The sequence below is a fragment of the Gloeophyllum trabeum genome, assembly GCF_000344685.1.
Source record: "Gloeophyllum trabeum ATCC 11539 unplaced genomic scaffold GLOTRscaffold_00005, whole genome shotgun sequence".
Classification (NCBI taxonomy): domain Eukaryota; kingdom Fungi; phylum Basidiomycota; class Agaricomycetes; order Gloeophyllales; family Gloeophyllaceae; genus Gloeophyllum; species Gloeophyllum trabeum.
The window spans coordinates 2092362-2101716 of record NW_006920414.1 but is presented as its reverse complement, the minus strand read 5'-3'; the positions used below and the strand labels follow the sequence as shown (position 1 = coordinate 2101716).

At 52.6% G+C, this 9355-nt stretch overlaps 3 protein-coding genes across 3 annotated transcripts; 2 read left to right on the top strand and 1 right to left on the bottom strand.

The window, feature by feature from the left end:
- The first annotated feature begins 889 nt into the window (after positions 1-889).
- Positions 890-3823, top strand: GLOTRDRAFT_138371 (DUF590-domain-containing protein). The gene is made up of 5 exons (XM_007867202.1): positions 890-1170; positions 1412-1688; positions 1739-2140; positions 2194-2935; positions 3004-3823. The coding sequence occupies exons 1-5, from the start codon at positions 935-937 to the stop codon at positions 3591-3593; spliced, it is 2247 nt and encodes a 748-aa protein (XP_007865393.1). The 5' UTR covers positions 890-934; the 3' UTR covers positions 3594-3823.
- A 398-nt stretch (positions 3824-4221) lies between these two features.
- On the top strand, positions 4222-5729 carry GLOTRDRAFT_128651 (uncharacterized protein; the record flags this gene model as incomplete). The annotated part of the gene is made up of 6 exons (XM_007867201.1): positions 4222-4443; positions 4551-4719; positions 4787-4856; positions 4924-5054; positions 5126-5284; positions 5338-5729. The coding sequence occupies 6 exons, from the start codon at positions 4222-4224 to the stop codon at positions 5727-5729; spliced, it is 1143 nt and encodes a 380-aa protein (XP_007865392.1).
- Positions 5730-6030: 301 nt separating this feature from the next.
- On the bottom strand, positions 6031-7455 carry GLOTRDRAFT_128650 (GroES-like protein; the record flags this gene model as incomplete). Its single annotated transcript, XM_007867200.1, has 8 exons — positions 6031-6150; positions 6205-6266; positions 6319-6382; positions 6439-6509; positions 6570-6813; positions 6870-6953; positions 7013-7187; positions 7241-7455. 8 exons carry the CDS (start codon positions 7453-7455, stop codon positions 6031-6033), a joined length of 1035 nt encoding a protein of 344 aa, XP_007865391.1.
- Positions 7456-9355: the final 1900 nt, after the last annotated feature.

The following is a 9355-nucleotide window of genomic DNA, read 5'->3' as shown; positions in this document are numbered from 1 at the left end:
TTTGAGCAGGGGATGCCGGACGGTGTCTGGACACCGATGAAGGTCAATGTCAGTAATGCCGGTGATTGTCCGGACACGGGAGGCCAGCTGCCACCCCGGGCACTGAGTCTTGCACCGGCATTTATTGGTATTTTCGGAGGTCCTCTGGTAATGTGGACTACATGTAGTCATACACATGCAACTCTCCTATGTATTGAGTATTGGTCGGACATTACCCTGTGATATGTTGAGTTTACGATGTGAAGAAGTGTCTTCACCACCTTCACTGTGACGAACGAGCTCGGGTATATACGGGCGTCCTTCCCCTTTCCCCCTTTTCCTTTCCGTCAGTCGTGTTGCATACGGCTGAGATGAGTTTCGTGTTCACGCTGCATTATTCATGTACCTGACAGCGTATACTAGATTCATTGTTACTAGGTACATACACCACTATACATAGTCATGTTGCATACAGCTGAGATTGACTGCCACTAGTTTCTACACGATACAGGTCGCACATAAAAAATGTGTTACTACCAGTGAATTACGAGGAAGGCTCTTATCTAGCTTGTTGGGGGTCAAATTAGCAAATCTAAGAGAAAATATGGAGCTGGCTAAGTCTGACCGCTGGTCCGGAAATTTTGATATGCAAGACCATTCTGCTTCCTGGCTCTCAAGCACCCCTCATACCAGTGACACAGAGCACATGAGACTATGAGCTTCAAATCTTCTGTACATATATCCCAAGGTAGCGGGCTCTGCCGCCCGGAGGGTGGCGCTACCAGCCTTATTCAGATAAGGCAACTCTAGGAATGCGTCATTGACAGGCACAAATGTCAATCAAACGCTGTCCCGCCGCTGCTCACTGGGTCGGTTTAAATGCCTGCAGGCTGCAACTCCACCTCCAACACTCACTTGTACCTAAACATTTTATAGCGCGCTCGTTACCCCCAGCATGCCGCCCCAGGTGGACCTTGTCGTCGTCTTCCGCGCGTCTTCGCCTCGCCCGGTGTCGAAACCGCAGGCCCGGGAGGACGCGGAGCAGGCAGAACGACAGTACACGAACCTCATCGACACGCTGAACAATGGTGGTCTGAAAGCGGTGGGGAGGAGGGGAGAGAACGCGGGTCAGTTACTCGTTCTGGTGTGGTGCCCGTCGGCGACGCTTGTCCGTCTCGTACACAGTGAGAGGTGCGTGTTCAAGTAAGCATTGCGGGCGGACAATACTGGCGTGCGATGACTGGACACTTGACTCTACGAGACCAGCGGGTGCCAGCCTTCATAGCATGCATTGCGGCAAGATATAGTCTTGCTCAATAGTCGTTCTAAGCAGGTGCAGCCCCTCCAGCAGGCTCCTTCACAATCGCAGCCCAGACATTCGTCCTTACGCACATGCAATGATAACATCTGCCTGCTAACATATTTCCTGCAGATATTCGGACTTCCTCTCAGGTCTGCCAATCACGCGCCGTATGAACGATTTGGACAATGTCCCTACCCTCTCGCCTGCTGACCGCCTGCGCCTTATTCATGCGTATATCACGTCCACTCCTTCTGACGGCGGTCTTGGAGTTCTTCCGGCCTCAAGTCACTGGGACCGTGTTGAGTCGGTCATGGCACTGCACGACCACGAGTTTAATGAACATTGGATCCGGTCCTGGACAACCCGCCAGTCTGGCTCCGTACACTTGGACAAGATTCGGGAACAGGTATGCCCTAAATGATCGCACGCCCATCACCTCTGACGTACTGTTCTTAGTTCGGCGAGTCAGTAGCCCTGTACTTCGCCTTTCTCTCCACATACACGAAGTCCCTGCTCATCCCCTCTGCTCTGGGTATCGCCTTCTACTACCTGGGCACACCCTACTCCCCTGCATACTCTATCCTCGTTCTCTTGTATTCTGTCACCTTCGTCGAGTACTGGCGCGTGCATGAGCGCATGCTCTCCGTCCGCTGGGGCACGCGTGGGTCGTTTCGGGTCGAGAAACGCCGGGCGGATTACAAGCCCGGGTTCGCCTGGTGGCGGCGGGAGCTCAGGACGCTTGCGAGTGTGCCAGTGATTGCGTGCTTCGCGGGTGTCCTGGCGCTCTTGCTGACCGCGATGTTCGTGTTTGAGGCGTTCGTGACGCAGCTGTGGTCTGGACCAGGTCAGAAATGGATTGTGAGTGTGAGAAGTACCTTTCACCGGAAAAAAACTGGTAACCGTCGTAACAGGGATTCACCCCGACAATACTGTTCATTGCGCTCGTCCCGCGCTTCCTGAGCTTCTACCAGCGCTACGCGGTTCGCCTAACTAACTGGGAAAACCACGCGCACCAGTCATCATACAACCGTTCCCTCACCCTCAAGACCTTCTCTCTGTCCGCCATCGTGGCATACCTCGGCCTCGCGCTCTCCGCGTTCATATACGTCCCCTTCGGCGAGACAGTCATGCAGAACGTGCAGATGTTCCTGGAGAAGAGCGACGTGGTGCAGGGTACCGGGTTCCTCGCGAGCCTCGCCCTCACTCCCGGTGTGAACGCGACCAAGGTCGTCGGAGACGAGGGCAAGCGGTTCTGGGTCATGGACACGCAGAGCGCGCGCAGGAAGCTGAACCCGAGCCGGCTGCAGAACCAGATGTACGCCTACACGGTAACGAACCAGATCATCAACTTCTTCCTCGAGAATGTCCTCCCGTTCGCGATGCGCGCGGTCGACTCGGTGCGCAACGGCCGGCCGGTGTGGGACGCGTTCACGACTAGTGCGAGCAGCGTTGGGCGGAAGGGTAAGAGCCCGAAGAAACGCGTCGTGTTTGAGGACGAGTCGAGGGGTGAGGGAAAGGATGAGCGCGAGTTTCTGGAGGAGGTCAGGAGGGAGGTCGCGCTGCCCGAGTATGAGGTGTTTGGCGACTTTTCGGAGATGGTTACCCAGTTTGGGTACGTTGTGCTCTGGAGTTCGATATGGCCTCTTGCACCCGGTAAGCATCGCAGTCGTTTACTGATATCACTGACGGACAAGAGCTAATTCCGTGTGTACAAACTACAGTCATGGCATGGGTCAACAACGTCATCGAGCAGAGCTCGGACGCGTTCAAGATTACCGTGCATAACCGACGGCCTATTCCCGTCCGCACGGACACGATAGGCCCTTGGCTCGACACCCTGACGTTCATCACCTGGCTCGGCGCACTGACGAACTCGGCTCTAGTGTACCTCTTCCGGCCGTGCTGCGGTGACGAGAGAGGGAACAGCACCACCATGGTCCGCGACCATCCTCACACCGTGGCCATTGTCGGCAATGGAGAAGGCCAGGCGACGAGGCCCACGGCGAACCAGCTGGTGGTGACAGCGACGCTGATTGCGCTCACAGCGAGCCACGGGTTTATTGTCGTGCGGGCTTTGGTGAGGCACTTGATGGAGAATATCGTCTGGAAGGGAAGCAAGGAGGTGCAGGAGGCGGAGGTTGTCGAGAGGCAAGTGAAGGAGAGGTACTTGGAGAGTATTGGGATCGGGAAGCAGGCGAACCTCGACAAGGTGCAGAATTTGGATGGGGAGGCGGACGCTAACGGGAGAGATGCGTTCTGGGTCGCCGATGAAGGCCTGGAAGAAATTCGAAAAGCAGTCAAGGATGCGTGAAAGGAGGTGGATGGCTTGCAAACAAAATCAGCGGGACTTCACGGACTTGTTACGATATATGAAGAACGGAAACCCAGAGCCTGAGGCTTGCCCGTCATCATGACTTATTAATACGATAGTTAACGAATGTAGTAAATACACGTGTACCTCCTCTTCTCAACCATGCAGCACCTGTGTTCTAAGTGTAGTACTCTAGCTGCTTATTCCATTCATCCAGCGTTGCAATCCTTATGCCTTCGGTTCCTGGAGCACTCCTGAGGCGCGCAATAGCTTTGGGACATGGCAAGCCCTCCAGTTAAGACAGTTGCTCGTCTACTAAGTCTTATTTAGGAGTATCAAGCCTAGGCAAGCCCTAACCCCAGCTGAAATTATGGACCTCATCCTATTATTCCGATTTGTTCCCGACAAGGGATGGACTCGGAAGCATTCGACGCATCCGACCGAATGCAACAGTCATCATGAATATTCCTTCCGAGGAACAATAGCCCATCACCTTCACAGCATTGACAGAGTATAAAAGGCATCCGTACAAAGGCAAGTGTGCCACCTCACCAGATAATTCTCCGATCGCACACGCTCACCTGTACACCACGCTCGAATATCCTGAAACAAGTCATCCGGGGACGTGATGTCGGGAAACAGCACAGAGTTCGAATCTATGGAGCTCCCCGTCGTTAACCGTCAGTGGGAAATCAGTCAACCAGAGGAAAACTTTATGGTCGTATGCCACCCGTATCCCTCGGGGTACCCGAACATGGAGACTGGCCAGGACGCGCAGAAGCTGGCCTTATGGCTCGCGTGTATTCTTGGGGACCATGACTACCTGCTTTCCTTGCGGTACAAACCGTCGGTACGTGCTGATACTGCTCCAGACGATGTTGCGCCACATGCTAGACATACTGCTTTCCCTTCATGCGCATGCCACCGGGTGCTAAATATCAACACCATTAAACACAGTCGCCACTCGTTGTATTCGGAGTTTCAGGGAGATTCACGGAGCTCAGGAAACTTCTCGGAGCGCATGAATGGTCCTATTTTTTGAAGTCCCCCGAGCCTGATGAGGCAGGCAAAGTGAGCAAGATCTTTCCTTGCAGGTATAAGACGGCCGGCGAGATTCAGAAGGCCGGTAAGTCGTATATTTGTCTTCGCGAGCCATCGTGAGGTCTGTCCCTCGCTTGACACATCTCTTTCAGCCTGGAAAGAGTGCCGGATCAAAGAGTCTTGGTTCTACCCTGAAGGTCTAGAGTGGCGACGGATGAAAGCGTACGTTGTCTGAGTTTGCGTTCATCCTTACAGGCTCTTAGCCCTTCCCGCAATGCTCTGCCGCTAGTAAAATCAAAGATCCCTACCCCGTGACCGGGAGGTGCGGCCTGCCAGGTGACAATGTAAACAAGGACGGCTTGTGCCTTCCACTTCCAGCAGATCTTTTCCCTCCCCCAAAAACTCCAAAGCTGGCGCCTGGTATGCAATACTCTCCGTAATCCACTTGCATTAGAGCCGGCACTGAATATTCGTCTGACTGACACTGGTAGGCTCGAGTGGATGGGTCCAAGAGAAGACTGGAGGTCCGTCCCTCCTGAGACAACCAAAGGTGTGTGGCGCGTGGTCTAAAGGAGCACCTGCGATCAAGGCAGCCAAGAGTGATGCGTGGCTATCCTTGAATGCAGCCCAAAGCATTACTACCGTCGCCCGTGAGTCGCTCTCTTTATTTACATCCGCCATCCCCTATATACTTGATCCGCAGCCGCGATGACCCGCGGAGCCAATATATCTTCTGGCAGCACTACGAGCAACGCTTCGGAGTTCCCAATAACGCCCAGGCCGGTTTCTCTTGAAGTAGCGGATCCCGATGCACTAGATCTTTCTCGCTTCTCGATCTCGGAGGATACCGGCGACATCCCGGACGGACACATCTTACCGCTTGCTGATTCTGTGACCGCACCTACTACTCCTGTGGATCCAACCGAAGACCTATGGAGGGGACACGACTCTTGGCCAGCCGAAGACGCGAAAAGCACCCTGGAGCCTAAGCAAGGAAAAAAGAAGATCGTTATACAGGATCAAGACGAGCTTGAAGACGGATGGAGTCAAGTCAAGAAGGGCCGCAAGCAGCGCAGGGGCAAGAACTGGAACTGATTCTGACAGATTCTCGCTCTTTTCTCCCTCTCTCTCTTTTGTCTTTTTCTGTTTCTTTCTCGCTTCCTTCTCGCTATTACCTTGTGTCTCAGAAGCCTTCAAAGATCATCTTATGTAGCCTTACCGTCATGTATCGAAACGCATCCATGTACTGCATCCCGCGACCGCTCGTTATACATGTCATGAATATCTATGTCTTGCCGAGTCTCAACCAAGACCAATGCTACTAAAATATTACATTCAGGTGCGTAGAAGAGATAATGGCAGTTGCCTTCGATGCAGCATCAGGGATATCGAGCTCCTATATCTTGAGACCTGGCATAATGACCTTCCTCCCTGTGACCTGGTTAGCTCGGAGTTCATTGATGATCTTGTTGACATTCTCCAGAGGCTCAACCTGGACAACAGGACGCACAGCACCCTTTCGTGTTGCAGTTAGCAATGGCTGACTGAACTGTGCAAATGGAGTCCTCACATCAGCCAAAAGCTTGAGACTGCTCTTCACATCGTCCTTGGACCCGTACAAAGTGGGCAAAACTGGCGCGAAACCGTAAGTTGTCTGGTTCCACCGCAATGTCTCTGTGCTTACCATAGACATCAGCGAGGATGAGTTCAATGGAAGTGAATGTCATAGTTTCCTCGCTGACGCCAACCTACATAATCGAGTAAATCAGCAATATACCAGTCACGCATCTCCAGAACCACGTACGACAACAATCTTCCCGTGCTTGCCAAGGGTGTTGGAATCAGCCTGAGTGGCAGCTTTGGCGAGGGTAAATGCTAGCAAAGTCGTCAATGCTTATATTCATACTAGTACGCGGATCAAGCCAGTTAACTCACTCTGGCTAGTGGCAACAAAATCAAAGACAATGTCTACAGTGAGCTTCTTGGTCGTAGTAGCGTCTGTAAGCTCCGCAAGGTCGAAGGCCTTCGTAGCGCCAAGCTCAAGGGCTAGCTGCCGCGCGGCAGGTTTGTAATCGCAGGCATAAACGGTGGCTCCATAGTGCTTGCACAATTGTACTGCCTGGTGGCCGAGGCCACCGATGCCGATGATCAGCACCTTTAAGTCACTTCTCGGACGTAACTAGCGAATGAATCATTATTTCATAGTCCATGAGCGGGTGGTGATTGAGGACATACGCCGGCGACGTTGTGGACAGCATTGTAAACTGTCAATAGTGAATCAGCAGCGAGAGCAGCGATTTCCGGTTTGAGACCGTGAGGCTAAGAGTAATAAGCAGTCATCGGAACGCTCGATTGATGATGTAGGTAGGTATACTCACCACTGGGACGAGCTGGGAATCTTCGACCAGTACATACTCGGCGTATCCACCGTTCATACCGATTCCAGTAGAGTCAATTATGGGTGCAACACCGGCTGCCTTAGCAGCACAAGGGTCAATTACCCAGACAGCGTAAAGGTGGCCTTCCTCAATCCCAGTCACGTCTGGACCGAGCCTAGGTATTATTTGGTTAGATATAGAGTGGTGGTATGTGCCGGTATAACTCACTGTACTGGAATGCCAACGATCTCGTGACCCAGAATCACTGGGTTGGAAAGCGGGAAGGAACCAGAGAGAAAGAAGACATCGCTGTGGCATACTGCACTTGCCGTTACCTTGAGAAGCACCTGCTTCTTGAACGGAGTTGGGATAGGGTATTCCTTTAAGACGAGATCGTTATTGCCAGGCTCGTAGATCGCAGCCAACATAGTATTCAGAGTCATGATAAGGGTGATCACTGGGTAGGGGCGAACTTATAGATCTGAGTACTTTCCTGACCCACGGACTCCAGGCTGCCTTTAATATCTGCCAAAGGAACAGCCTCCGAGTCAGTAAACGAGAGGAGAAATCGGACCAGCACGATATCCCAGGGGTTGTCTGCCCCATGGCTGTGGGGACAAGGGTATCGCGGTCGCAATCCGGAGATTCAGACTAGCTCCTCTCTGTCTAGCTATGTAGAGACAAGTGGTCGTCCGTGATTTCCAGAGAAAAGGCCTGAGACTTCTCGCAATCCAGCGCAAGCTAACAGACGAAGACATTTGAGAGAGGCCGTATACACTGGGTGGCGGATATCATAGCTTCCGACACCAGGCATCGTTCAATGCTCGTAGCTCAAGCTCAAGGGCGAAGAGTCGCTAGAAGCCGCGAGATTCCGGTAGGATCGAAACACCATTTCAGTTATACCATTGGGTATACAGATCAGCTACAGCGATGAGCACTGCCATAGGCATCCGTTCGTGCGGTCTCTTTTCCTGACTAGGCCGTAAACCTTCGCATTTGCCACCGTTATAGGTCTTCTGGATGTAGAAGCCCCCCCTGCTTTTTTGATCCTTGATTCTGGGCCAAAAGGCTGAGAGCAGGCTGCAGTTACCGCAAGTCAGAGTAAAAGTAGTAGTCGGGGACATCGGTCTGGAGGAAAGTGTTTGCCGATGTATTCGGACTCGAGAGTTTGAGCTTATGCCCTTGGGGAAGAAACAAGGATTAGTCCATTCTTGCAATGGCACTTCGGAAACCGCTAAAATGCTAGTGTGCATTGCAAGGTGGCGCGCAGTATCAAGGACCGCATTTGTAGCTCTCGTTAAATTGGCCTTCGTATCATGTGCATCTTGTGCAGGAATTCGGGTAGGCCTTGGAGACTAGATAGCCGAAACAAGGGGCTAAAGGTACTCTTCCTCGAAGCTGCGAGCATTCGTTACCAGCATGTACGTATACGTATACTAATAGTGGCAAGGGTGGTGTATCAACAGATTCCAGCAATACCCGATTGCGATTCCAATTGTAGCGAGTTGTCCATCCAAGATTATACTCGCCTTTGGTACTTACTGATCATAAAGACCGTCTAGCCGCACCAGTCATAGTCTATGGGCACTCTATCCACCCATACGGCAGGCGTACCGTCCGGAACCTCGTCGCCACCAAGGAACTACAGACCCGATCTTTTCTCCGAGCATCATATCATTCTGCGGCGCAGCGTCCGCTGCACAAGGTGTTTGATGGCAATACATCATGCCCAGGTCCCGAGGATCGTATAGAAGATTTCGATGTTGCTCACTACACTTCACGGTAGTTGCACACACCTTCAAATTCTACCTACAGTAACTGTATAAGAACTGATGATACGTGCTCGCGTGGATGTGAAACATGAGCCTAGGTTCTGCTGCATTACCAGGTACTAGCTCACCACCTGCTTCACGACGCCTCAAGCATCATCCTTGCTTGTCAACGTTCCACACGGCCTGCAGACCCCGTCTCTGAGAGGCCTCTGGATGCATGGCTTCCCGGAGTGCATCAGGGCTAATCTGCGTGCCGTTAGCTCGTCAGACCGCGGTGTATAAAGTCCCGAGTATCCCGCTTGAACCTTCTGTTCCCTCAGTTGCTTCCCAGACGTCGCTGGTGTTGCAAGACTTGTCATGTTTACCCGCGCCACCTTCCTCAGCCTACTAGCTGGCTTCTCATGTCTCTTCCTCTCAGCCCCTGCTGTCAGCTCCGAACTATACCAGCGTGACCTTCCTCCAGGGCTTCCCGCCGATTGCTACTGCAACACCCCAGGCTGTCAATATGGGATCATCAGCCAACCATACCGTATCACGACCTCCCAGATCGTCGCTCCTGACGGTACTAACA

Excerpts from the sequence above, each read along its gene's own strand:
- GLOTRDRAFT_138371 (XM_007867202.1), top strand. The coding sequence starts at position 935 with ATGCCGCCCCAGGTGGACCTTGTCGTCGTCTTCCGCGCGTCTTCGCCT. Across the intron at positions 1,171-1,411 it reads CGTCTCGTACACAGTGAGAG|ATATTCGGACTTCCTCTCAG; the intron begins GTGCGTGTTCAA and ends TATTTCCTGCAG. Across the intron at positions 1,689-1,738 it reads TGGACAAGATTCGGGAACAG|TTCGGCGAGTCAGTAGCCCT; the intron begins GTATGCCCTAAA and ends TACTGTTCTTAG.